This window comes from Rhamphochromis longiceps, linkage group LG5, assembly GCF_057381845.1.
Source record: "Rhamphochromis longiceps isolate RC_006_pf linkage group LG5, R_longiceps_female_GT1.1, whole genome shotgun sequence".
Taxonomy (NCBI): Eukaryota; Metazoa; Chordata; class Actinopteri; order Cichliformes; family Cichlidae; genus Rhamphochromis; species Rhamphochromis longiceps.
In genome coordinates, this window is record NC_140561.1 from 20,351,551 (window position 1) to 20,376,178 (window position 24,628).

The 24,628-nt window shown below is 41.7% G+C and overlaps 3 protein-coding genes across 4 annotated transcripts; 1 reads left to right on the forward strand and 2 right to left on the reverse strand.

The window, feature by feature from the left end:
• Positions 1–574: 574 nt before the first annotated feature.
• Positions 575–2,252, reverse strand: LOC146669854 (small ribosomal subunit protein eS26). Of its 2 annotated transcripts, none has more exons than XM_085406492.1 (4): positions 2,133–2,252; positions 1,078–1,255; positions 860–990; positions 575–669 (listed from the first exon to the last, which is right to left on the reverse strand). In XM_085406492.1, the coding sequence occupies exons 1-4, from the start codon at positions 2,235–2,237 to the stop codon at positions 634–636; spliced, it is 450 nt and encodes a 149-aa protein (XP_085262618.1). In that variant the 5' UTR covers positions 2,238–2,252; the 3' UTR covers positions 575–633. The 2 variants fall into 2 exon arrangements, with proteins under 2 accessions (XP_085262618.1, XP_085262617.1); XM_085406491.1 differs by lacking the exon at positions 2,133–2,252 and adding an exon at positions 1,741–1,803.
• A 1,157-nt stretch (positions 2,253–3,409) lies between these two features.
• Positions 3,410–10,035, reverse strand: fkbp11 (FKBP prolyl isomerase 11). The gene is made up of 6 exons (XM_085406490.1): positions 9,553–10,035; positions 9,401–9,463; positions 5,998–6,085; positions 5,842–5,875; positions 5,649–5,719; positions 3,410–3,662 (listed from the first exon to the last, which is right to left on the reverse strand). The coding sequence occupies exons 1-6, from the start codon at positions 9,679–9,681 to the stop codon at positions 3,454–3,456; spliced, it is 594 nt and encodes a 197-aa protein (XP_085262616.1). The 5' UTR covers positions 9,682–10,035; the 3' UTR covers positions 3,410–3,453.
• Positions 10,036–15,418: 5,383 nt separating this feature from the next.
• arf3b (ADP-ribosylation factor 3b) lies at positions 15,419–22,348 on the forward strand. The gene is made up of 5 exons (XM_085406493.1): positions 15,419–15,485; positions 17,026–17,270; positions 17,355–17,465; positions 17,566–17,690; positions 20,183–22,348. Exons 2-5 carry the CDS (start codon positions 17,123–17,125, stop codon positions 20,342–20,344), a joined length of 546 nt encoding a protein of 181 aa, XP_085262619.1. The 5' UTR covers positions 15,419–15,485; positions 17,026–17,122; the 3' UTR covers positions 20,345–22,348.
• Positions 22,349–24,628: the final 2,280 nt, after the last annotated feature.

The following is a 24,628-nucleotide window of genomic DNA, read 5'->3' on the forward strand; positions in this document are numbered from 1 at the left end:
GACCTTCAGTGAAATATTGTACAAAAACATTCAAAGTAAAAAGGTTTTACTCTATTCAATGGTTCAGTTCTTTGACAGAATTTGGATATTTAATTAACAAGTTCTGCATTATTAGTGGAGCAAATTCACCATTAATTCATGTGTGCTACAATGGTAATGTGCTTTTAAACCTGATGCATGTGGTACTAATGCTGTTTGCTCCTCAGCTTACACCCAGCCACCTTTGTTTTAATCTTAAAGACAACCAAATAAACAGTCTACTCCAGTTTTAGCCTATACTTACAAAAATAAACTCCAGCTTTGTGGTATTCCGTGTTTTTAAACTTTCCTTGTTGCACTTTGTTCTTTTCAGTTTTTCTAACCTGCATTTCCCTGCTCTCCAAGTGGTCTGATATCGCTTTAAGTAACCGCAGAGCGTTTTTAAATGTATCATATGTAATTTTGCATTTGCATAATTTGATCTTAAGCTACTGTTAGTTTTGTACTGTAAAAAAAGTTATTCCAAATAAAATATTTGAGCAGTTTGTCTTTCCTATGAGTAAACATCGTTCAATTAATGAGCTTCACACGTTCATGTTTTTGTGAAGATTTCTCCATTTATTTGTCAGGTTTACAGCATTTTCAATTTCTGCTTTACACGGGCTTCGGAGGAGCTCTTGGTGCACCAGCCTGTAAAAGAGAAACATTCTTAGATTAAACAGGTGTAACCACGGATGGAACTTTGCCCAAGTTATACTTTTGTGTTCCTGTTATTAGTAATGAGATTATCTACCTAATTAAGGTGCTATACAAAAATAATTCTAAACACTTAATGGAGCTACACAACAGGAGGTAAGAACTGTGTTTAAATAGTACTTACAGCAGGCCTAAACCTGGGTGGTGGGGTGCGGTCTTTCCTGGCCTCACAGGAGCGGTTCCTCACCACCTTGCTGTGGATGGCACAGCTGACACAGTAGTGCAGCTTCACATAGAGCTTGGGCAGAATATATGCTGCAGAGTGGACAAAGGTACAGATGAGTCAAATCATCGGGATGAAAAGGGGGTTTTATGAAATTAAGTACAATACAATACACTCACAGTCGAAGACGCTGGCCTCTGAGATGTCTCTCACGGCTGCCGCCTCCACGATATTCCTGATCACAAACTTCTTGATGGCCTTGTCCTTGGGGACACAACGGGCACAGTTGGTGCAGCGAATGGGCTGCACATGCCCACGGCCCTTCTTAGCACGACCGTTGTTCCTCCTCTTCTTGGTCTGCCAAAATACATTAAGGGTTACCAATGACAAAGTAAACCTGAGTAAAATGTTAAAACAGAACTACATTAGGCAGTCTCAAAAATTCAGCTGTGTTAAGGTGGAAACAATTAACAATCACAAGAATATATCTGCTTTCCCCTTGAAATCCCACATCAGCACTGGTTTCAAAACCTTTTCACCACCACCCAGCCACACCAGTTATTAACACTGGCCACAAAGCAGTCGCTTCAAACTGACGGTCTAGTTTACTATAATGTCTCAACGTTAGTGGGAATCAGAATACTTTATTGATCCCTGGGGGAAATTATTTTTTTGTTACAGTGCTCCATTATAAACCAAGGGAATTATAAACCATCAGTTTAAGGGAACCCCTTAAACTGATGCACGTGCAATCTAGTTCCACATACACGTATGAACTAATGCCATCAATCACGAGACATTTAATCATTATTGAGTTTTGTACAATCATCTATCACTCTTACACGGTATGACTGACTCAAGTCACGGTTGGGGCTTACTGAAAAACACATTTTTAACCATGAACTGTTATATTTTATCGGTTGCTTTGTCAATCGCTGTGATGTGGCTTTTCTTTTTAGCCGCATCTCTTAGCTATGTTACAGCCCAAACCTGCACCGTCGTTATCCTTTGCTAGCACACGGAACACATGCACAAAATGGCTAGCGTGCTAACGGCTAGCATTAGGCCCAAACTCATTTTTAATCGTCCAGGATGAGAGTTAATATCAATTCTCAGTTTTGTGACTTACACGTGGGATTAAAATACCCAAAGAAATGTAATTATGTGCCACTAGTCGACTAAAACATAGGTTTATTCTGTTTTCACGATTCGGCCATCAGTGAAACACACTCACCATGTTGCACGGGAAGCTGGAAAGAGGACCGGAAGAGGTTGCACCGTGAGAAGTAGTGCGGATGCTCCGCCCTCTAAATGTTACGAACAAAACGACGAAGTCCATTGATGTCTTGCTTTACTTTTCAATATTTGCAAAAGAAATGTGGCTATTGTGCACTAGGCTGAAACAAAAGCAAAAATATTGATTTTTTTTATGGGAAATAACAAAAACAACAACATTAAATTCGCGGAGGGATATCAAAACGCGCTTAAAACTCCACGCGTCTCCCGAGTGAGCGGAGTTAACAGTTAAGGCAATGCTGGAACGGCAAAGGCGGTGTCATCGGCCTAACCGGTTATTAAAACAAGCTCACCTGCGACTAAAGCCCGTTAAAAACTGGATTTGTCTAGCTAAACAACAGGTTCTAATTGTTATTGAAATGAGAGTCAAATAAATTAATCACATTATCTCTCTATATATATACATATGTATGAATATATAAAACTTGGGGTTCACAGCAAAATGGCCTTTAAGTTCACTATATAAATATCAGTATGGATAATAACACCAGTACCTGAAGATATTTTCTTAATCTGACAGCAGAATTGTATTAAATTACTATATTACATCATCATTATTATTATATTGTATTGTATTATTATACTGGCACACTCTTTCTTTTCCAGGAAACAGTGTTTAACTAGACCAAAATTGGCTGTGTAGTTGCAATAAAGCTACAAGACATTATGAGTCACTGTGCTTAAAGGACAGTGTAGTGCTCAAAAGAAAAGCAGGTGAAATGCTGATAATACCACATTAGAATAATTTTTCATGACTGTATTCTGATTAAGGTCCACATGACTCTTTTTACAACTTGATCTTGGGGTTTCATGCGAGTTATCTTCAAAAAGGAAAAATGGTCCAATTTATTTATGGACTTATTAGGTGATGATCAGTATTTGCTGTTCTCTGCTCTCTCAATTGCTCCCAAGATGATTTCCACCTGTCAGATCAATGCAGGACAGTGCTTCTGTATGTATGTTTGAAGCTGGCATGCTGCATGGACTAAATATACATTTGATTTGAGATCTGAATACAGTGTGAGCCTAACCTCCTAGAAAGAGCCTGTTCAGATACAAGCACTGTCAGTTTCAGGTTCTTCACCTGCAATTTTCTGTTTGTCCTGAGAGGACACTTAGCACATAACAGCCTTTAAAGTCTTGGCATACTACCAATGGACAAGGACCTACTCTAAATCCATCTCATCTCAATTCAACACAAACATAAAGAACAAGTTCAATTAAAAAAACATTTATTTAAATAGTTCAGTGATTTGTCCTTATTTCTTCTTGATCTTCTTATCCTTGGCCTTCTTTTTGCTAGCCTTCTGGGCACTGGCCTTTTTGTAGAGGTAAAGTCCCACCAAGCCCAGCAGAGTGGGCACCAGGGCCAAACACACCAGGGGGAACACATCGTTGACCATCCTCTGCCACTGCGTCTGCTGCGAGAGTGAAATCACCTCCACCTCGAACTCCAGAGCAGCATTACCTAGGACAGATCCATATCACAGTCACTATTCTGCAAAAAGCTCTTAAAGGTTATATCTATTGTTTATGATTATATGTTACATGAGTCAGAAAATAAAGGGGAAAAACATATAAAAGTTAACTGGAGAAACAAAAACAATGTAATGAAATGCTTCCACGCAACGCAGTGCCTCTCTGCATATATTTTCAGAAATTAACTCGGAAGAATCAAATCAGGACACATCAGAAGATATCGTTTCCCCCATGTAGCAGAAAGGCTTAGACAGGGGGGTGCAGCTCATCCTGAGGGCATGATCAGACTCTCTCAGGCAAGGCAAGTTTATTTGTATAGCACAATTCAACAACAAGGTGATTCAAAGTGCTTTACAGAGACATTAAAAAACAAAAACAAATAAAAAGCATGATTTAAAATAGTTTTTTTTTTTAAAAACAGTCAGTAAAATCAGAACAGTAGATAAAATCAGTAGTTAAAATGTAAGTTTTGAAATTTAAGCTTAAACGTGTGGATTTGGTGTTTTATTCAAATGCAGCTGAGAATAGGTGAGTCTTCAACCTGGATTTAAATAAACTGAGTGTTTCAGCTGATCTGAGGCTTTCTGGGAGTTTGTTCCAGATATAAGGAGCATAAAAGCTGAATGCAGCTTCTCCGTGTCTGGTTCTGACTCTGGGAACTGATAAAAAACCGGATCCAGATGACCTGAGGGATCTGGAAGGTTCATACTGGGTCAGGAGGTCATTGATGTATTTTGGTCCTAAACCATTCAGAGCTTTATAGACCAGCATCAGAACTTTAAAGTCTATCCTCTGACGGACAGGCAGCCAGTGTAAAGACCTCAGAGCTGGACTGATGTGGTCCACTTTTTTGGTCTTAGTGAGGACTCGAGCAGCAGAGTTCTAAATGAGCTGTAGTTGTCTGACTGATTTTTTAGGTAGACCTGTAAAGATGCTGTTACAGTAATCAAGCCTACTAAAGATGAATGCATGGACTAGTTTTTCCAGGTCCTGTTGAGACATCAGATCTTTTATCCTTGATATATTCTTGAGGTGATAGTAAGCTGAAAGAAAAGCCACGAGTGATCGCCTTTATCTTATGGTAAAACACTTCTACTGATGATGAAGGCCTTCAGTTACTAAACCTCACTGAAACAGACCACTGATGGTCAGTTCATGAGTGACCTTAGAACTGAAGAAGCTTCTCGGATGAGAGGTGAAACGTCTTCAAGTAACTTAAAGAAGTCCAGATGCTTTTCTTTGCAAGCTCCTTTGACTTCATGAGTTATGGCATTCACAAATTTAGCTGCCCAACAGTGTGACGACTATACCCCATCAGCCTATTATGGCTGATGGGTAATAAAAGTACATCTTAGAAACCTGGTATTCAGATGTGTGGTGGAACAGCAGCTTACTAAGATGCCTCCTATACTTTTTTTCCTTTAATTTGTCAAGTGTTTATCTACATATATTTTACTGGACAAATGATCTCTTTTTATGGTGTTTTGATGATGGTGCCAGAGAGTGTGGGCACGTCGCTGCAGAAATGTGATTCCTGTAAATCATTAATTCTTTAACCAAACTTTGTATGACCTGTCATCTTGTCGTCATAACTATGTATAAACTTTTAAATACGGGTCGGTATATATTTAATGTTTAAATACTGTATTTTGTATTTATATTTCTGTCAGAAGTTTTTGCATCACGTGAGGGAGTATTGTCTTAATTTTGTTATGCTTGCATAATTATAATAAAGACTCTTGAATCTCCGTCATGGAAACAGTTGCTTTTGCTGTTTTTGTCGTTCATCTGTCATCCACTCAGCATTTTTTTTAACAGATCACCTAAAGCTGTAGTCCTGGAACAGACTTCGCTGGATTTGACACCCATAGGGTTTTCCAAATTTGCCTTTATATTATATATACATATGGAAATATGATATTGATTTTATATTTGTCACGCTGCCATGTGCTGTAGGATATTTCTAGTCTAGTACCTGGAATTGTTGGAGGGTAACCTTTCTTTCCATATGCGAGGTGAGAGGGAATAGTGGCTTTGATTTTCTGCCTGAATGAGAGAACAGAAACATACAGGAAGCATTCCTCAGATTCACTTCAAAACTATCCACTTTGGTATTTCTGATTTGTGACGACATGCATCGTGAATTAACTGGTTTGCTATTCACTTACCCTTCACAGATGCCAATCAAGCTTTGCTCCAGACCTGATATGAAATTTGTACAGAGACATTCGATCAGTATAAAAAGCACGCCCACCACTAATTATGTAATATAAGCTAATCAGTCTGACAGAGCTGCTCTTAAGGATTGTCATTCGATAACTTACCAGCGATGACTGTCCTCTTCCCCAGCTCGACAACAACAGGATCCCGGGATAGAGATGTGTCAATCACCTTTCCATCCATCAGTTTACCCTGAAAACATTCAACAGGAAGAGTGAGGTGGTGCCGAGAATTTTTAAAAAATGCTGAGAGATTTCAGTGGGTGCATATTTTACAGAGGCAGGTTTGAGCTTAAAGAAGCGTGAAACACTGTCTTTTTAACCACAAAACACATTTATTGCTGAACATCCAAGAATACATTGGGAAGATGGCCCCAACTGACCGAGTGCTCAGTGAATACCTCAGGCAGCAGAAACCCAAGAAAGAGGAGGGAGACGAGGAACCATCATGGAAGGACAGGCCCCTGCACGGTATGTACCACCGGCAGATAGAGGAGGTGGCTGATATCCAGAAATCCTACCAGTGGCTGGACAAAGCTGGACTGAAAGACAGCACAGAGGCACTAATCATGGCAGCACAAGAACAAGCTCTGAGCACAAGATCCATAGAGGCTGGGGTCTATCACACCAGGCAAGACCCCAGGTGCAGGCTGTGTAAAGATGCCCCAGAGACAATCCAGCACATAACAGCAGGGTGCAAGATGCTAGCAGGCAAGGCATACATGGAACGCCATAACCAAGTGGCCGGCATAGTGTACAGGAACATCTGTGCCGAGTATAACCTGGAAGTCCCGAGGTCAAAATGGGAGATGCCCCCAAGGGTGGTGGAGAATGACCGAGCTAAGATCCTGTGGGACTTCCAGATACAGACGGACAAAATGGTGGTGGCTAACCAACTGGACATAGTGGTGGTAGACAAACAGAAGAAGACGGCCGTAGTGATCGATGTAGCGGTTCCGAATGACAGCAATATCAGGAAGAAGGAACACGAGAAGCTGGAGAAATACCAAGGGCTCAGAGAAGAGCTCGAGAGGATGTGGAGGGTGAAGGTAACGGTGGTCCCCGTGGTAATCGGAGCACTAGGTGCGGTGACTCCCAAGCTAGGCGAGTGGCTCCAGCAGATCCCGGGAACAACATCGGAGATCTCTGTCCAGAAGAGCGCAGTCCTGGGAACAGCTAAGATACTGCGCAGGACCCTCAAGCTCCCAGGCCTCTGGTAGAGGACCCGAGCTTGAAGGATAAACCGCCCGCAGGGGCGTGCTGGGTGTTATATATATATATATATATATATATATATATATATATATATATATATATATATATATATATATATATATATATACATATATATATATATATATATATATGTGTGTGTGTGTGTGTGTGTGTGTGTGTGTGTGTGTGTGTGTGTGTGTGTGTGTGTGTGTGTGTGTGTGTGAGAGAGTTATTGATGCAATAAGAAGACAGACTCACTTGGTGAGTTTCTCAGATGTGGATTAAGTCTATGCCAACCCTGAAAAGATTAGTAATTAACTTCTCTATTGCAAAAAGTTCTTCGTCTAGGACTCGTCTTAATCCATGTCTAGGAAAATAAGCCACAGTGCTTACACCTTAAAGGAAGGTCCTGACAGTTTTGTAATTCACTGTCTTGCTAAGAGTTAGATGAAAAGACTGATTGCCAGGCATGTCTGTGGTTGGATTACCTTGGCACTAAGACGGGAACCAGGAGGGAGCTAACGGAACAAAATCTGCCTTCCAGCTTTCTACACATCCACAACACATCACTTACAGATGTTAGAAACAAATTTTGTTACTTGTGACAAAACAAACTAGCTCTTATTTCTGTTTTCAGCTAAGCAAAGCTACTGTAGCTCCAGTTGGTTATCTAATAAATATATAAAGCTTTTATGCAACTTTCTGCAAAAAAAAAATTCACCATATATCAGTTTTTATAATATAAATGTTGGTAAACGACCCTGCGACAGACTGGCGACCTGTCCAGGGTGTACCCCGCCTTTCGCCCTATGACAGCTGGGATAGGCTCCAGCGCCCCCCGCGACCCTGAAAAGGATAAGCGGAAGCGAATGGATGGATGGATGGATGTTGGTAAACGAATGACCAAATATGAGTCAGATATGAGCAAAATATTTCCCTGCAGCAGATTCTTTGAACACACTTTCATTTAAGCAATCCTGTGCCATCTGTGTCACTTGAGTCCACAAAGAGCTAAATCATGAAGCGTTAATTAACAATTAAAAAGCACTCAGAGTCTAATTGAACCCTTAATGAATGTCTTTTTAACACCAGGTGAACTAGAGAGGTGCAAAAACAAAATGTAAGTTTAAAGATTCATAATAAATAAACATGTTTTTCATTTGCCTAAACTGAGTAACCAGGGTGTAACAGCGTAGCAAATGTTTTATTCTCTATTCAAACTGTCTAATTTCTTGTTGTATACAGTTTTATTTTTATGGGTATAACAGTGATGCTTACAGTTTTCTAGTTTTTTGTCTTTTTCGACGTTTGTTGTGAGTTGTTGCCACCTTTGAAGCACAAGATTTTTTTTTGTATTTGTATTTTTTATTATCTGTTCATCCATTTCTTCCACTTATCTAATTCAAGATGGCAGGGAGGGCTGAACGCACCTTGGATAGGTTGGCAGTCTATCACAGAGCTAATACAGAGAGACAGATGACCATTCACATTCACACCGAGGGGCCAGTTTAAAGTCACCACTTGACCAACTGCTGCCGTAAGATGGACCCGTGTTGGAGGAGCAGAGGACAGTGATCTCAGAGATAGAAGTAATGGGATTTTGATAAACTGACACAAAGTCAAGACCATGTAAGGTTTATTGCAGCCATGTGTCCCACTGCGGATATTATGCATCAGCACTGGTAGCACTAATTAACACGTTTGCCTGTGGACTGTGGGAAGTTTGAGTACACAGAGAGAAAATGCAAATGCCACACACACTGGATGTGAACCCAGAATTCCCTGTGAGGCATCAGCAAACTAACTAATTTTTATAATAATTATTACTCCAGGTGAAAAAAAGAATTGCAGCAGTTAAATTTGGACTTCTGGGTTGTAATGGCAAAATTATGTACTTTAAAAAGCCAATTTTACATAGTTTTTAGCCACTTGAAATCTATATAATTAATCAGTAAGTTTCTATATTCAGGTTGAGTGGCAAAACTACGAGCTGTGGTCTTGGTACTGCTACTGCTGACGTGTTGCACCGCCCCATCGTTACACAGTAAAATCAGAGTGGATCTCCACATAAAACCACATTTAAAGCACACAGTGAAGCACTGGCTGACGATCAGAGCCGTTCAGTCGCGGCAAAGCCTTTGTTTTATTTACGTGTGTACGAAAATGCACAAACACAGCGCAGGTCCACATGGTTCACGCACACGGTGCCACATAGACAAGAACCGCGCACGCACTCAGCTTCTCTCCTCGCAAATCTCAGTGAAGCGATACACATCAGCAGCCGTGGACTCACCGTGTAGTGGATCTGCAGCGTGTCTCCCATTCTGGAAAGCATGGAGCAAGTTTCGGGTTTCACCTTTGGTCAGAAGAGTTAGCTGTTAATACTCATGCATCTTTGTGGCTGCAGTTGTGTTAGAGCTGCTGCTATTGCATTGTAATACTCACCAAGGTCTCCACCTGCAGCTCCTCGGGGGCGTCATCGTGGTCTACCTGCGCGAGTCCACAGGTGAAGACTGCGAGAAGGAGCAGAAAGACGCCCGTCCTCATTGTGAACTTCTGGGAAAGAGATGCCATCCGACAACAACAACTTCCGTGTAGGAGTCTTCTCCACTCATCAGCAGAGCGAAAGAGAGTGAGAGAGCCGTGCCCGTCGACCTCTGCGTCCAAAGTGGCTCAGCGCCAGGTAATGCTGATGTGTTGTAACACTGTAGCGATAAGCCCTAATAGCTGCTGGACGCCGTCCCAACACCTGGGTCCTCCAAAAGAGCCCGCCTCAAACATTCCGCATGCATCCCATCAGGCTGCCGTGGGTGTCAAGCGGAAACTCTGCAGAGGCGCTGGGGGGCGGTGCTGCGCAGCTTCTGCAGGCTCTCCTCCTTCACTGTGTGGCTGCTCCATGCTGGAGAAAGTCGGCGTGCTGAGGAGCAAACACCCCTCCGCTACAGACGCCACGTCTCCCTATGCCCTCCGGTTTAGACTGCAGGAAACGTAAAGGTGATGGGTAGTACCCAGCTTTAGTCCGGAAGTGATGTAAAATAATGTATCGTATTAGAAATATTCTAGAAAGTCTTTGTTTTGTTGTTTTTCTGAAGAACAGCATTATATTTGATTTCTCAACCAATGGTCAACTGATCATCAGTTTTCTTTTTTTTCTAAGATGCCCCGCTCTTAAAGGTACAGTAAGTAATTTTTAGGTTATTTAATAGAAAAGCAATCAATGTTGTAGTCATAAACACACACTGATGTGTGTAATTACGTCTTCCAGCAAATTGAAATTACACATGGGAGCGGGAACTAGGTTGTGAAAGCCGCCATGTTGCTTTGCCATCTTGAATACAAGATGGACATCCATGTTCTGCTTAATGTTTTATATATGTGGCTAAAGACCGGCCATGTACTAGTTCATTCTGTTCATCTGGACGTAGCGTTTTTAGTGGGAGAAGAAGTGTTAGGTCATTCATCCAAGTGACTCCTTCAGTATCAGCTGACTGCACATTTCCCCAACCTTATAAACAATACATTTACATATTGAATGAAACTAGCAACACTAACGAACAATGGGCTGTGAAGTCAGTTTCTTGATCAATAATATCCATATTGTCATGACCATTGCATTGATCAGTGATCACTGACAAATGGCTATGAGTACCGTTCAAAAAGTTGGGGAATGTCTGCAATCACAACACTGTAAGATGGTGAAATATGTACCCTCAGGCCCCCTCGATTCAGAAATGGTCTTTCCCTTTTCACGTGGCCTCCTTGACTCCCCACTCAAACCAGCATTCCTCCCTGTCCAGGATGTGTACATCCTCATCATTGAGTGTCTACTGGCCTGTAGGTGTAAATAGACTGCGGAGTTTTGGCCTGACGAGTTAGCTCTTGTGTGTTGTGCCATCCGCTTAGCCAGAGGTTGTTTGGTTTCCCCCATGTATAAATCACGGCAACCCTCGTGGCACTTAACAGCTTACGCTATATTACTCTGTTTGTCCTGGGGGACCCGATCCTTGGGGTGGACCAGTTTTTGGCACAGCTTGTTTTGGGGTTTGAAAACCACAGAGATGCTGTGTTTAGAAAAAATGCGTCTCCACTGTTTCAATACTCCTGACACATTAGCGAAAACCCTGCCAGCAGCCTCATCCAGATGAACAGAGTCACCTTTGTAATTTAAAGATCATAAATTGATCTTTCAAGCTACATATAACCATTTAACATTTGTACATGTGTTTTTTCATAATCTCTTTTTTATTGTGTCTCCCCTCCCTCATCTCCACCACCTCTCCTCCTCAAGCCTCATTTCCTGAAAATATGTACGAACATGCTTGTCAGCAGCAGACATGTGACCCCACCCTCTAAGGACAGCTGACAGCGAGCCGACCAAACAACAGCAATAGTTGCATATAAGATAAAATTATGCCAACTAATGTTAGACTCAAGTGTCCTAAGAATCACACTTTCCTTCCGATAAACAGTTTCATTACATTCTCACATTGTATGAGAGTTTATTTGGTGTTTCAGAGTCCAACAATGTTATCTCCACTTCAAAGTAAGTTTCACTAACGCTATCTAACAGCAGCTAACAGCAGCTAACAGCAGTTACAGCAGCTAACAGCAACACTTTCTGATTAAAAAAAAAGTGTTAAAATAATATCCTTAAGAATTCACCTCTGTATCACTGTCATCAGACAGAAATGAGCTTTACTGACTCATCAATCATGTTAAACTTCTTTCATAAAGTTTTACAGCCTCCTCCAGCGTAAATAGACGTGGACGCTTTTCACCCAGCGTATTGACAGCTGAGGTAAACAGGCTGGCAATATACAGTCACTAGAATTATTTGTAGTACAGCACCTAGTGTAGCTACCATCATGCACTTGAAGTGGGAGGGGCAAGAAAACCAAAATTATTTGACTGCAGTCTACTGACATCCACTGGTGAGATTTTACACACTGTAACTTTAAAGGGGACAGAAAATCACGTGCAGTAAAATACAAATGAATGAATAGACAAATATCCAGAAATGCTGTACTGGGCTGTGAAACATAATGACATCTTTAACGTAAAGAAAATGTGAAATGGTATAAATTCAGGTACAACTGGTCAAAACATCCAACATTTTAATTATGTCAGTCTCTCTGTGCCACCCCATATAGTCACAGTCATGCATGCCAAATTGATTATTTGTATCGCAAATCTGTTGTGTTTCATTTCATTTGTATTTTTATGTCTTCCTTAAATGCTGCCAGTTCTCAAAGCAAATTTTAAAGAAATGGCCTTCAGTCTATACACATTTAACTCAGGTTCTCTGCAAGAACACTGTCCCAGATTGCAGTATTTGTGCCACATGCTCATGTGTTAGACAAAGGATAGTTTTTCGTGCAGAGGAGTTAATTATAGTATTTAGCTCTGGTGTTAACTAAAACAAACATATAGTCTTGCTTGCTATGTGATTCTTCCAACACCGCATGCCGGGATGAAGCACCATGTGGCTTAGTCATATCCAGAGACCAAAATCTAATTATTTGACTGAACTACAATGATGGTGATAATATTCTGATTTGCCATTATGCGTCGTGGTACAGTTCGTATCTACATGATAAATCAGGTTGATTTATGCTAAACTACTTCCTCTCGTTTATGCAGTCCAGAATGATCATTTGCCATGTTACTGTTACGCAACAAATGCTTTACTTTGTTCCCCATCTGTGCAGGGAAGTATTGCACAAGTGTTACTAAGTTCTGAAAAACAATTTCAACCATTTCCTGAAAACCAAGTAATTTTGCACATAACAGAAGTTTTATGTAACATTGTGTCGGGCACAGTGGCACTTGGATTTCTTTCATTTACAGTTGCACCCATGCTGAAGCTGATGGTGATTGACTCATTCAAAATAATTGAAGTAAATCTGTAGCTTTTAGTTGTCTCTGGGTGAACCTGCTGAGCTGGTTTAAGAAGTTGTTTTCTCAGCACTTGTTATTGTGACTGTTGTTTGAACCTGTCCTAAAAATGCTCTAGCTCCATTAAAACAATTGCATGTGCTACATTACATGTTTAATTTTTTGCTTGTGCATTAGTGTAATGCAACATATTATTCACAATTTCAGTGTTGTCATAAGCAAGAATACTTCTATGTGTTATGTAGTACCATCAGGGAGCAGTCTGATTGGTCACAAATTCTTTCTACAGTATGTCAATGACTTTCAGCATACAGCCTGTTGTAAAAAGTTGTCTTCATGAAAAAGAACCATGAGTTCTGCAAAAGACAGTCCCAACATCATGAACTCAGTCTGGTCTCAACAACACAACGGTGGAGGCCCATAAATATACTATAAACTTATTCATGCAAACTTTTTATTGAATTCTACTGATCATTGAACTCCAAAAGTCAGCAGAAAATGCCACATGTCTGCTTAATCAACCACACTGGCTGCCTGTACCACAACAAATGAACTATGAAATACTCATGATAACATTTAAAGCTCTTCATAGTCTCTGCCCTGCATATTTTACTGATCTCCTCCAGTCTTGCACTCCTCCCCCACTCCCTGTTGTCTCTAGGTGCTAGATTGTCCTCTTATGCTACAATAAAACGTTCTAACTCTACTGTTCAGGAACTGATTTGTTTTCATATTGTACTTTGCAAAATCAAGATAAACTAAAATAGTAAGAAGAGAACATCTACTTAACCCCAATCAAGATTGTTTTAATTGAGTTAAAAACAGGTTTGTTATTTCATTAAAGATTATACATCCATAGTTTATGTAATTGAATGCATTTATGCTTAATAGGATCTCCACAAACTAAACCACTTTAAAAGAGTATTCCCTGAACTGGGGCAATGGTGGGTTTTGTGGCATCTGGGAAATGTTTAGAAATTCCCATGTGTTACAGCACACTGTGATGTGGGTGTCTGAGAAACTGTGCAGCTGATAGGCCCTCGAGGCACTGGTGATAAAATGAAGAGCACAGGTGTAATTAATAACACTGACGAAGCGTCTTTTCTGTATATTTTACCTCAGTGAGGAACAACACTGAGACCCTAAAAATGTTAAACCTAAACTGACTGTGACTGCTGTTGGTGTTAGTGCAGTTTTCCTGCTCTGACATGTCAGAATTTTGCATTTAATCCTAATAAGGACCCCAACTTTTGGACTTTTTCATACATGGAGCAGCTGGTTGTTTTTCCATGGTGTGCAGTGTAAATTTATATGTCTCATTCATGTTTCAGACTATTTACATGACTTAAGATTTCAAAGATCCAAAAGATTGCCCATTGATTTAAAAGCACTGCATATCTATACAGTTGTTTCCCCATAAACTGGCTCATTTAAATGAGTGACCTCATTTAGCCAACTCAACCAAGCATGAGGTAAGGTAGAATGCTATGTGTAATAAGTATTCTTATTTTATTTCACCCCTGCAAAAGACTGGAGGCTCCAAGCAGCTCCTTAAGCAGCATGCTGTTACAGTGTGTGTGTGTGTGTGTGTGTGTGTGTAAGATAGAGAGAAGGGGAGTGTCAATGAGTGCTTGTCATGAAACATACTTGAAAATGAGGGTGAGAGACTGCAAAAACTCCCCCCACCGAGAGCCAGAGGTGGACAGAGAGACACACAGGAGACCCTGGCTGTCCACAGCCCACTGAATAATGCTCAAGACCCAAGGTTTTTATTGTTTCTAAAATATATCTTATTCACTTTTTCTTTCTGACCCTTGTACTGTTGTAAGAAGTGAATTTCCCCAGTGTGGCGTTAATAAAGTCTGTATCTATCTGTTTTCACTCCTCACTTCCTTTTTAAAAAAATCCTCTTTACTTCCTTTACCTCTTCCTCATTTAGCTGTTTGTATTAGTTTTGGTGTTAGTTTTAACCTTTTTAATTATTAAAGGCTGAACAGATAGTTAGTTTAGAATAGATAACCCATTAAAGAATTTACTGAATCGAGTTGAATCTCAGTCATAGGCATCTCAAAGCCTCATGATTAAGGTTCAGACAACCCATTTGCTAATGAGTAAAATAAAGGACAGCTTCCCTATACATTTTTAAATGTTTATTAGTGTTGAGTAGCTTGCTCAGCATCCTTTCACAGAGTTCCCGGTTTTTGTGTTTCAGTCTAGTTTCTATTTTTATTTCAGTTAACCAAAATACTAACTAAAATTCACGGTTCGCTCTTTTACGTGACGTTTTAGTTAACTATAATAATCTTACAGACAACCTGGTTTTGTTTTTAAAAGAAAAGAAAAACAGAGAAGAGTTTTTACAACCTTTTGGTCGTATTGTACTGTTGAAGTGACACCTGCTCTCGCGAGATCCCGCTTGCTGCTGAGTCGCTTCTCTCGGAAAGTGTCGTGAGACGTTGATAGTAGAGGACTGCTCGGCTAAGGTAAGTGAGGATACTGGCTCCACCATCAGCACGACAAAAATCCATGTAGTTCCCGGCAGGTGATGAAACTGTAGTGGAGCAGATGTCTGTCCGGTGGGGGATGTATTAAGCTCCGGGTAACAACGAGTGACGGCTCGCTAGCAGCCGGATGCCCGCTGAGGTGATGAGCGGACGGATGGATGAATGGGGCGGATCAACACGCTAGCTACGGTCACGTCTAATCGATTCCGCGATTGAAGCAAACTAGACTGATAAATAGAGTTATTATAGAAGCGATAATTCGGGGGGGAAGGCGCGACTTTGTGCAACTAAGCTTGGGTAACGACGAGAGATTTTACAGGAGCCCCGTGTAAGGGTTACCTAACGTAGCATTCCGGGCTAACCTGAGTCACTGGCAGCTGAATGAATTCTATCAGACCGGCACATCGCGGCCCTTCGCCCACCTAAGATCACCATTTAATGAAATATGCCGTGTTTGAACCTGCGGTAGCTGGATGAGGAGAGGAGCTGGTGTCAGAAACAGCAGCAGGGTGCCGATCGTGTTCAGCACCATGGACAGGGCTGCGGGAAGTCCTCGTTTACTTTTATTTTCTAGTCTTAAATTTCACCTTACTGAGCCTGTTTACTCGCTTTCTGAATAGCTGTCAGCATAGGACTGTTTAATTACTGCACTTACAACATATTAAAAACTAGGCATTGGGCAGCTCTTGTCCACATTAAAAATAAACATACAATCAACAGTGTTTGAGTACCTTTTATAGTTTCATTTGATTTGTTCGTCTTTGGCTTGTGTGACCTTACTTGAATACTTAGGTGGTGGAGTGTGCAGAGCATATTTTGCAGCCTTAGAAAAGAAATCCCACCTGTGTTGAGTATTTTTAGTTATTTTTGTCCCTTGAGTTGTCATTTGACTATTTCTACTTGCTGTGTCCACCCTGAAAGAAATATCCTTCCTCTTGCTGCTTTCCCTGAGGTTATCCCTCCTTTCCCCTTCGTGCTGTATAGATTTTACACCCACCTAGGGCACTTTTTTAAAAATCATTATTTGTGTCTGATATGACTCGGTGTAAAAGTAATCTAAAGGGAGAATTTTAGTCATTTGTCCCTGGTTATGACCAGATGGCTTTGTTATAGATGTGTTCAAGCCACGCTCTGTAATATAGGACATTTTTCATGTGCTTTAAGGGCTTGGCACCATTACAGGCTAACATTTGAAGGAGAAAAAAGCATCAGAAAGGGTCTGAACAGATTGTGCTGAAGCCTGGAGTCATGACATCTCCATCACCCGCTCTGTGATAATGACTGTGGGCGAGTAACACAGCTTTGCACCTGTCTTGCTGCGTGCATGTAGAAGTGAGATTTCTCTGGCTTGATTTTGTCATTTTAGTGTTTGAGAGGTGAGAGGAGGAGTGAGCCAGAGTATTTACTGGATTGTAATTTAACAGACTTGACAGTTTGGCTCGTTAATCATTCTGTCTCATTCCAGCATGTTAATAATTAAGACCAGCATGATTGCTTCTCAATGTCTGTTTCTTTTCAGCCCTCCTCAAAAAAAAAATCAATCCCCGCTGGACAACTGACACTTTGCAGAAAGGCCTCAAGCACTTAAACTGACGTTTAGGAACATCGTCTGAATCATGGGGAACATTTTTGGGAATTTGCTGAAGAGCCTCATAGGGAAGAAAGAGATGAGGATCTTGATGGTGGGGCTTGATGCTGCTGGAAAAACAACGATCCTCTATAAGCTCAAACTGGGGGAAATAGTCACCACAATCCCAACAATCGGTATGTGAAAGCAGCTTTCTACTCGCATCAGCCAACAGTGGATATGATGTTTTGCTTCACGCACTGTGTGACCTCTTATTTCAGGGTTCAACGTGGAGACAGTGGAATACAAGAACATCAGCTTCACTGTGTGGGACGTGGGTGGGCAGGACAAGATCCGTCCTCTCTGGAGACACTACTTTCAAAACACGCAGGGTGAGCGGAGCTAATCAGAGGGTCACAGCAACATAAATGCTTGCATTTCTCTTCTTCTAATGCAAATGGTTTATTTTGTTTCTTACTCTTGCCGCTGCAGGTCTAATCTTTGTGGTGGACAGTAATGACAGAGAGCGTGTGAACGAAGCGCGAGAGGAGCTGATGAGGATGCTGGCTGAGGACGAGCTGAGGGATGCCGTGCTCCTCGTGTTTGCTAATAAACAGGCAAGAGACTCTAGTGTTACGTATATTCATACACATAGCAGGCTCATAGCAGAGGGTGAGCCCCCAAATACCAGCTTCCTTATCTGTGTAATTTTAAAGCAGTTCTGGAAATTAGGTGGCATTAAATTATAGTGTGAGTTGTAATCATTACCAGGGTAGTAAAAAGGTAGTAAAACAGTCATTGTGACATGAACTAATGGGTAATCACAGATGTTACTAGTCACATTAGTGAGGTCAGTGATATTTAGGTGCAGACTTATAATTAACATCATGTGATATTCCACATCGAGAAAGGTTTTCACAGGAGTATTAGGGAGCAGTTACTTTCTAAGCTCTAATGTCTTAAGACTACTCTCTAATGAAGCAGGAATATTATAGAGCAGTTTAGAGATTAGTTACTCTGTAATAATACTATTATTATATGTTATAATACTATTGTTATGCTTTGTTAAAGAGCTCTAATATTCCTGTGTTTTCACAGGACTACTCTTAGACTCTACTACAGAAAAGTTACTCTCTAATACTCCTATGAAAGAAGAAGACTTAGAGAATAACTACCGTATTTTCACGACCATAAGGCGCACTTAAAAGTCTTAGATTTGTGCGGCGCGCCCTATAGCGCGGTGCGCCCTATGTGTTGTAAGGAGGACGTAGTAGAGAACACCATGAGAACGTTAAAGGGTGAAGTGTGGGCGTTGATCGTATATACCGGGACAATCGCACATACCTGTATAAAAGAACAGGTATGTGCATTATGCAGGACATCGTTGTTTTAACAACCCTGAAAATGGCAAAGAGACACGCTTACGAAGCACAGTTTAAACTGAAGGCCATCAGCTACGCGGAGGAACATGGAAATCGAGCAGCGGCGAGAGAATTTAAGATTAACGAATCGATGGTTCGCAAATGGAGGAAGCTGGAAAACAAGCTCCGGCAGGTCAAGAAAACGCAGCTGAGTTTCCACGGACATAAGGCGAGGTGGCTCGAGTTGGAGGAAAGACTCGAGCGGTGGATCATCGAGCAAAGAGCGAGCGGGAGAAGCGTTTCGACGGTCACCATTCGGCTAAAAGCAGTTTCACTAGCTGAAGAGATGAACATTGAACATTTCCAAGGAGGTCCGTCTTGGTGCTTTCGTTTTATGAAACTGTGCCATTTTTCCATCCGGACCAGGACTACGGTAGCGCAGCAACTTCCAGCGGATTATAAGGAAAAGCTGGCCATCTTCCGCTCCTACTGCAGCAAACACATCGGCGACAAAAACATCCAGCCCAGCCACATCACAAACATGGACGAGGTCCCGCTCACTTTTGACATCCCGGTGAGTCACACTGTGGAGAAGAAGGGGACCAGCACGGTAGCGATACGCACAACGGGGTATGAAAAGTCTTCTTTTACTGTTGTGCTTGGCTGCCATGCTAATGGACAGAAACTGCCGCCTATGGTGATTTTTAAGCGAAAGACTTTGCCTAAAGAGAAGTTTCCAGCAGAAATCATCATTAAGGCAAATGAAAAGGGCTGGATGGATGAGGAAATGATGAAAGACTGGCTGAGGGAGGTGTATGTAAGGAGACCAGGTGGTTTTTTCCACGCATCACCATCGCTCTTAATCTGTGACTCTATGCGTGCCCATCTCACAGCCGATGTGAAAAAACTAGTGAAGCAAATGAACTGTGAGCTTGCTGTCATTCCGGGAGGCCTGACAAAGGAACTCTAACCGCTGGACATCGGTGTGAACCGCCCGTTCAAAGTAAGGCTGCGAGCGGCCTGGGAGCGATGGATGACCGGTGGAGACCACAGTTTCACTAAGAGTGGAAGGCAGCGCCGGGCGAGTTACGCCACAATTTGCCAATGGATTGTAGATGCTTGGGCTAACATGTCTGCTGGCACTGTTGTTCGAGCTTTCGCAAAAGCCGGCATCGTTTCCGAGGAGCCGCACGGCACGGAAAGTGACTCTGACGGTGAAGACAGTGAACCTGGCATGTTTGATGGAGATTTAGCGCAGCTGTTCAATTCAGACACAGAGGATGAGGACTTCGATGGGTTTGATTGATGATAAAAATGTGAGTACCAAACTTTGTTTTGCTCCTGCTTTATTTTTAAATACGCACACTTGTATGCTTGTGTGTTGTTGATGATGACGATTACCGGCAATAGAAATGTGAGTAAGGTACCGAATTCAGGTTTGCTCCCGCTTTATTTTTAAATACGCATACGGTACTTGTATGCGCCCTATGGTCCAGTGCGCCTTATGTGTGTGTTAAATACAGTAAGGGCACACATAACTGAGACTGCGCCTTTTAGCACAGTGCGCCTTATGGTCGTGAAAATACGGTACCCCTCATACTACTCTCTAAAGCTCCTGTGAAAACACTGGAGTATTGCAAAGTAGTAATAATAATACTCCAGTCAAAATAAAACATGCAGAAAATTCATCCACGCAGAGATGGAAAGCGCAATTTTCTCTCCTCACTGACCCGTCTGCTCTTTGACAGGACTTACCAAATGCCATGAACGCCGCAGAGATCACAGACAAGTTGGGCTTGCACTCTCTGCGTCATCGCAACTGGTACATCCAGGCCACCTGCGCCACCAGCGGCGATGGCCTCTACGAGGGCCTCGATTGGCTGGCCAATCAACTCAAGAACAAGAAGTAAGAAGAAAACTGGAAGAAAGCATCCAGCGACCACACCCATACCAACTTTTTATTTCTTTTTAGGGATGAGGGTGCGGGTTGAGCACCGAGGTTTTTGATTGATAAAAGATTCTGGGTCTTGGGTGGGGGCGGCGGGGTGTCAGATTTAGATTTTTGGTCTGGTCCTTCTGGTTTTCTGTGGTTATAAAAAAAACACATTCTCATGTTCGTATCTAACCAGTCACTCACAGACACACACACAGAGACACACACATATGCACACTAACAATAAGCAATCACAGCAGGCACTTGCTTTTCCTCCGTCCACCTCTCGTCCACCAATCGTCTTTAGGTATATAATGTACTGTATGTTAGTCTCTAGGTGCTGTGTCGAGTCACATGGGACTCCAGCAATGAGTCCAATCTGACTTTGTTGATGTATGTTTTCCCGTTGTCAGTGGTCCATGAAAGGAACTGTTCCACGTCCTGTTTTTTTTTTCTTGTTTTTGTTGTTTTTTATGTCTTTTCCTACAGAGTTCCAGAGCCATGTTTGAGAACAGTCACATCTGGCAGATTCATGTCACAATGATTAATATGATTGCTTTGCTTTTCCTTTTGACTTGCGAGCGTGTACTTGAACTCCGCAGCCTAGACAGTATTATCCCAAGCAGCTCTCTGACGTCTTTTGATATCTGTGCCATGTTTCTACTCCCCGTGTGGCAACCCGAAGCGTCGAAGCCGCCGTTTTTAAATATTTTAAAACGCACAACACTCTTTCTCAGTTGCCTCACCTGCATGCATCCTGCCACCACTGTTGGGTACTTCTCCATCCAGAGAACCGCATAGATGTTATTTGTATGTTTTCCCCCCTCATCGTGTTCTCGCGCCGTTTACAGTAGGATGCGCAAAACTATCCGAAATCACCACTTTTAGTGCAGTTGGTGGCAACATTTGCTCAGAACAACAACAACAAAAAAAAGCCAACAAAAAAAGCGACTAGTCAGCTTTATGGTCTTTTTAGATGTGAAAACAGCATATAGCACATTAACTCAGCACAGATGGCCTGTGCTGCTTGTCTATACGAGTACTCGAACTGCGTCAGGTTGCTCTTGCTTGTGTGGATTTTTTTTTTTTTAATTTTTAAATTTTTTGTGTCTAATTTGCATACCGGGGGGGTGGGGATGGGGAGGGGGACGATGCTGTAACTGATAACTCCGTATTACTGAATGTGAATATTGTTGATGAATCTATAAGTGGCTGTAATGATGTTTATCTGACATGCCATCATTTCAGTGATGTATCTGCATAAGTCATGCAAAACGAAGCAGGGTAACCGGATTGGTATGTCGATGTTGTAGTTTGCAGAAATTCACAAACCACCAACTTTCCGAACAGCAGACGGGATTGCGGCGTCGCCACTGATACAAGCAGAATCCGCAGACTCCTGTCAATGAAACGATTCCTTTGTGCCACACATGGGTACTGCTGCCACTCATATACCAGTCACAGTGCAACACGCTGTGCATCCGCCCTACCAACTTATCAGCACATATCCAGCATCTGTTGTAACCATGAGTTAGATCCTTTGGTTTTTGTGGCCTTATATTCCGATTGATTTCCTCTCACAGAGTTTGGTTTCATACTTACCAGTAAAGAATGATTTATTCCTTATTGCCCTCTAACGGCAGGTTTCGCACCACAGCTCACTATGGTAAGGCAAAGATTTCGTCGTATAATGTGTTTTTTTTCTTTTGATTTTTGCCCGTATACTTGATTCATATTTGGTGGTAGATTTCTTCAGTTCTCTTTGGGGTTTAAATGAACTTTGATGTAGACTGTGTCTGTGAAACAATCAGTGCAGAGAAATAAAAGATTCTGATGATTCATTCTGTACCGTTATAGTTACACAAGTAGATTTAAAAAAAAATGTTGAAGACCATGTTTCAATGCTGAATGCATGGAGACATCTGTATGTGATGTAAGAAACCAAAATCCTGCTGTATTACGAATAAACCCATTTTCTGAATGATCTGTCTCATCAGCTGGGAGCGGGAACTAATAGGCTTCATTGCCACATACGTACAGCTTCTTCTTCTTGTTTTGGCTGCTTACACAGCACCATTTCACCCTGGCATTTTCCTTTGTCACACCAACTCTTCTGCACATCCATGAATCTTAGCTGTCTTTGTTTTTTTTTCTCTGGCAGCTTCATAGTCAACATGCTTTGTCCAGTACATTCCCCGTCTCTGACTTTGTTTCCAAGCTGCTCAACCTGACCTGTCCCTCTGATGTTCCAATCCTGTCCATTATGGTCACTCCTAGTAAAAATCTTATCATCTTCAACTCAGCTTTCAGTCCTTTTCTCAGTATCACCGTCTGTAAACCGTACATGGCAGCAGGTCTCACTACCACCTTGTAAACTACTTCCTCTCTTGCTGCTATTCCTCTGTCACAAATCACCCCTGACAGTCGTCTCCACCCTACTCCACCCTGCCTGCACTCTCTTCTCATTCTGCACTCACCTGTCTTGTGCACTGTCCATTATCTTGGATTGTTGACCACAGGTATTTCAACTCCTCCACTTCATTACACTTCACTGTTACACCTGCCTCTATGTCTACGTGACAAATGTCTTGCTGTGACAGGCTCCAACCAGGAGAGGACACTGTTCCACAATGATATCTGTTCGGTCAAAGAGGTCCCAAAGCATTAATCAAATCCATTAAAAATTGAAAGGTTTATTTGTCCTCTGAGACACCCCTGCTGAACAACATGCAGTAGCTGACATGATTTTAATTGTTCATCTCAGGCAAGATCGGTTCAATCTTATCCAAAAGAAATAGAGATGGTCATAAGTGCGTCCATTTCCTCTAAATCAGACTATTGCTACTCTTTAAACACATGCTTGAGCCAGCAAGAGCTACTTAGATTAACGCTTAAGTGTGCTGCAGCTGGACTCCTCAGAAATAGATATATATGCATAACTCATACATCACAAAACATATGGAATAATTCCTAAATCTGCGGTGAAAGGGGAAATATACTGTCATGTGAAAAAGGAAGTCCACCGTTTGTAGAGCCACCTTCAGCAGCCATAAGTCAACGTAACTGTTTTCTGTAATCAGGGTCTCGTTTTGTCGTAGAGCAATTTCAGCCTTCTTCTTTTTTTTAATTTAAATTTTCAGTCCATTGAGGTTTGCGGGCATTCATTTATGCACAGTGTTGTAAAGGCTCACCTTTCAGCACATTCACTTGACCAGATGCACCTTGTTTCTTTTCCTCACCTTTGATTGGGTGTGGTGCTTGCCCTTAATTGCACTCACCTGTCACTCGTTATATAAGGACTGCAGTCACCTACAGCTCACTCTTTCTTCACTCCCACATGGGGCAGCAGCTGAGGTGAGTTTCTGTTTGAGTCTCCTGAGTTTATGTATTATTTTGAGTTACTTAAATCATATTTTATTTCCTTTCAGAGATGGCAGTCCATGTGTCTTTCCTTTACTGATTTGAGAATAAAAGGAGAACCCTGTGAATGATTGATGACTGCTTATTTTCATTCTAATCGGATGAGCCCATGATGATGACTACTTAAATCCTGAGCCTTCCTCCAGAACACACAGCTCCCTTATTTTCAGGCATTCTGTTGTAGATTTATTGCTGTCCTTGCAATCATTGTCCTATTGTGTGATTTACATGTTAGACAGTCTCACTGGCCTCTAAAATACTTTGGTACACATGGGAGTTCATGGTGGACTCAATGACTGCAAAGTGTCCAAGTCCTGTGGCTGCAAAACAAGCCCAAATCATCACCCCTCCACCACTGTGCTTGACTCTTGGTATGAGGCGCTTGTGCTGATCCTGTGGTTTTTGCCAAACAGAGCACTGTGTATTATGCCCAAACATCTTCACTCCAAAGGGATGTTTGAGAGGTCTTGTGGTTTATTTAGATGCAACTTGATGCTAACCCGAGCCCTGCTGCCATGTTCTTTATCCTAGCAACCTTTCCAAACAACCTCTCAGCCCGTGTCTAACTGTAGTTTCATATCTAACATGCTAGCTGAGTCTTGTAGAGTTTGAGACGTGGCTCTTGGGTTCCTTGCACCCACTTACCTTTCTGAACTTTTAACTATGCATATGCCCAATGACAAATATTGACATATGGAAAAAGTGCATATTTAGGAGCTGAACATTTTAGTGGTGTGTACAAAACAGTTTAATGCACTTTTTCATGGTTTGCATCAGGTGCAAAACGAGTCCATTTACTTTCACTACTCTCAGCTTTGCCCTGAAGCACCAACATACTTCA